The following is a 3,661-nucleotide window of genomic DNA, read 5'->3' as shown; positions in this document are numbered from 1 at the left end:
CCCCGCCCCGTTCATATTGAAGCCCTGACCACAAATGTGACCATATGTGGAGACAGGGACTATTTAAGGAAGTAATTGAGGTTAAATGAGGCCATTATGCAGGATTCCCAGGTGGTGCAGTGGTTTTAAAAAAAAAACAAAACTGCCTGCGAGCGCTGGAGACAAAGGAGCTGAGGGTTCGATCCCTGGGTTGGGAAGATGCCTTGGAGCAGGAAATGGCGTCAGTCTTCTTGCCTGGACAGAGGAGACTGGTGAGCTACAGCCCCTGGGGTCACAAAGAGTCAGACGTGCCTGAGTACACATATATGCAGCCATTATCCAATAGGACTACTGTCAGTTTAAGAGGAGGAAGAGACACCACAAGTGCTCAAGAATGGAGTAACGGCCGCATGAGTACACAGCGAGAAGTCTGAAAGAGAGGACTTCTTGGATTATCAGCCTGGAGAACTTCGAGAAAATTAATTTTTGCTGTTTAAGCCCCTAGTCTGTGGTCCTCTGTTACGGCAGCCTGAGTGAACTAATACAATAATGAATATATTTGTTTCCAAAAAATGAGGCTGGGACCTTGCTTCATTCATCCCTGGATTCTTAGAACTTAGCATGGACCTGCCGCATACCATGTAGTTAATGAATATTTATTGAAAGTGTGTGCTCAGGAATGTCTGACTCTTTGTAACCCCATGGACTGTAGCCCACCAGGTTCCTCTGTCCATGGGATTTGCCAAGCAAGAATAGCTCCAGGGGATCTACCCAACCCAGGGATCGAACCCATGTCTCTTGCATCTCCTACATTGATAGGCAGACTCTTTACCACGGCACCACCTGGAAAGCCCATGAATTGACTGAAGACTCACAACAGCAGGGAGGACAATTAAGCTGATAAGGATACAGGTGAAAGTGCCTGAACTTGAAAGAAGAGTTAAAAGAAGATACACCTGAAGAAACAATAAAAATGTTAACATATATATATACACACACATATATATACTACCTAACCGGAGAAGGCAATGGCACCCCACTCCAGTACTCTTGGCCTGGAAAATCCCATGGACAGAGGAGCCTGGTAGGCTGCACCATGGGGTCGCTAAGAGTCGGGCACAACTGAGCGACTTCACTTTCACGTTTCACTTTCATGCACTGGAGAAGGAAATGGCAACCCACTCCAGTGTTCTTGCCTGGAGAATCCCAAGGACAGAGGAGCCTAGTGGGGTGCTGTCTATGGGGTTGCACAGAGTTCGACACGACTGAAGCGACTTAGCAGCAGCAGCAGCATACTACCTAACATTAGCTGTCTGCTCTTTAAAGCAGATACTATGCAAAATAACAAAGATAATTTAATCTTCATGATAACTCTGCTTGGCTCAGAGGTTAAAGCATCTGCCTGGAATGCGGGAGACCCGGGTTCGATCCCTGGGTTGGGAAGATCCCCTAAAGAAAGAAATGGCACCCCACTCCAGTACTCTTGCCTGGAGAATCCCAGGGAGGAAGGAGCCTGGTAGGCTACAGTCCATGGGATCTCAGAGTCGGACACGACTGAGCGACTTCACTTTCACTTTCAATTTGTGGTCCCAATACTCACAGAACTAGTAGCGTACTTGGTAGAAGATCTGCTTCTGTGGCAAGATATTCACGTCGAACTTAGGCAAGAACTAAAATTTGTAGAGGGAATAATTTACTTACACGCGAGAGGAGAATATAAAGAAAGGAGGCACTGTGATTCGAGAGAATCCTAAAATTGCAATGTCATTGAAATCTGGGGAAGAAGAGTTTCAAGAAGGCATGCTTAACGTGTGGAAGGCTGCAGAGAGCTGACAGTGAAGACTAAAAGTGGAAGCTGATTATGAAAACCCACAAGGCTTACATAAGCTTTGAGAGTGAAGTTTCAGTAGAATGGTGGTCTCCAGACTATGGCATTAAGGAAGCGAAAACAAGGCGTAAAGAAAGAAATTCAGCAGCTAAAGACAGCGACTACACCTTCAAGTAGTTCAGAAGCAAGAGGGTGCCACTAAAATGGAAAGACCAAGCATTTTTGACTGCAAAGGAGTAGCCGCCAGAAGAGCAGAGATTGGAATGAAAGCGACTTGAACTTTACGGAGTCAGGCTGAGCGGGATTTCCAAGAGGCTATTAGGCTGGTTCTACGGGCGATGGCACCCCACTCCAGTACTCTTGCCTGGAAAATCCCATGGGCAGAGGAGCCTGGTAGGCTGCAGTCCATGGGGTCGCGAAGAGTTGGACATGACTGAGCGACTTCACTTTCACTTTTCACTTTCGTGCATTGGAGAAGGAAATGGCAACCCACTCCAGTGTTCTTGCCTGGAGAATCCTAGGGACGGGGGAGCCTGGTGGGCTGCCGTCTATGGGGTCGCAGAGAGTCGGACACGACTGAAGCGACTTAGCAGCAGCAGCAGGGGCTGGTCCTACCGAGACGAGGAGGGTGCAGGGGCCAGCCGAGAGGAAAAAGCAGTCTGGTTGAGTCCCGGCAGCAGTGACGAATGGGGCTCGTCCCAGACGTGCGACGCTTCTCGCCAGGCAGGTAGCGTGGACACCAGCACCAAGGGCCCTCCGGGGGACCTCTAGGAATCTGTTTCCATGCCGTCTGACCTCCGGCAAGGCGGCCCTCAGAGGCCCAGAGAGCCCGCACCTCCTGCAGACACTTGCCTGCTTGCCCAGAGAGGCAAGCCCCGCAGACACTCACCCCACGGCCACGCGGCGCCAACGCCGGGCCGGCCGCACGATGAGCGCGTCCCAGGCGGCTGCCAACCGGCCCTCAGGGGAGCCGACTCCTGGGGGCGCGGGCGCGGGCCCCAGCTGCAGCGAACTCCACAGCGAGCGCAGGGCCGACCCCGGCAGCTGCGGCTCCAGCAGGAAGACGCAGCCCACCGCGAGCGCCAGGAAGCCAGCGTACGCGGAGCCGCGCCACAGCGCCATGGAGACAGAGGCGTGGAAGCGGCGGCGAACACCTCTTTGCCCGGCCCGCGCCTCTTCCGGGCTCAGCACGCGCCGACGTAGACTCGCGCGCCACGTCACGCCGGCGCGTCGTGGTCCCTCGGATGGGCGGGGCGCCGCGGGGAGGTGGACTTAACAGAGGGGCGGAGACGCCTCTTCCTTGGTCCGAATTTTAGCTCTTGGGGGCGCGCGCGGTTTTGAGGCACTGAGGGAGGTTGGACAAAGGCCATAATGCTTGTCCAGGCGCTGTACCTTTTCCCAGAACTCCATTCGTACCCAAAAATAGAGAGGCAAGGATCCGTTTGTTTTCCCAGTAGGATGAACCAGACCGATTTTGAAGAAGCGGGTAAACCTCGTGTCAGTCTTTGAGCCGGTCGGTGTTCCCATTTGAGCTGAACCCGCAGTTCCTCGGAGGGGCACAAATCACACTCCCCCTGTTTTAATCTGTCCCTCTGCCAGTCTGTCCATCCTCCATTGTTAACTAAGCTCACCCTCTTTCAGACCCGGGGCTTGGCCCTCCCCGAAGGAATACGATGGCAGCGGCGCTGCTTGTGAGCCCTTGGGGACACGAGTGGCAGGGGGATTCTGTCCCTTTGGAGGGTGACCGAGACCTGCAGCTGCTTGGGGGCGTTTGCCGAGACTGAGGGGAGTCCGCACGGATTGTCCTCGCTGGATGATCAGCTTCGAACCTTAAAATAACCCTTTGGGGGCGCT

At 53.3% G+C, this 3,661-nt stretch overlaps 1 protein-coding gene across 3 annotated transcripts in view; it reads right to left on the bottom strand.

Annotated features, from left to right (window-relative positions):
• The window catches only part of ADPGK (ADP-dependent glucokinase), a 33,456-nt gene extending 30,447 nt beyond the window's left edge, over positions 1-3,009 (bottom strand). For 2 of the 3 annotated variants that reach the window (XM_010831378.1, XM_010831379.1), the window contains exon 1: positions 2,697-3,009. In XM_010831378.1, the coding sequence (XP_010829680.1) occupies positions 2,697-2,929 (233 nt within the window). In that variant the 5' untranslated portion in view covers positions 2,930-3,009. The remainder of the gene's footprint in view (positions 1-2,696) is intronic. The other variant, XM_010831380.1, reaches the window with a different exon arrangement.
• Positions 3,010-3,661: the final 652 nt, after the last annotated feature.

Source organism: Bison bison, unplaced genomic scaffold (assembly GCF_000754665.1).
Source record: "Bison bison bison isolate TAMUID 2011002044 unplaced genomic scaffold, Bison_UMD1.0 scf7180017864526, whole genome shotgun sequence".
In the NCBI taxonomy this organism is placed as follows: domain Eukaryota; kingdom Metazoa; phylum Chordata; class Mammalia; order Artiodactyla; family Bovidae; genus Bison; species Bison bison.
This window is presented reverse-complemented; position numbering and strand designations above follow the sequence as displayed.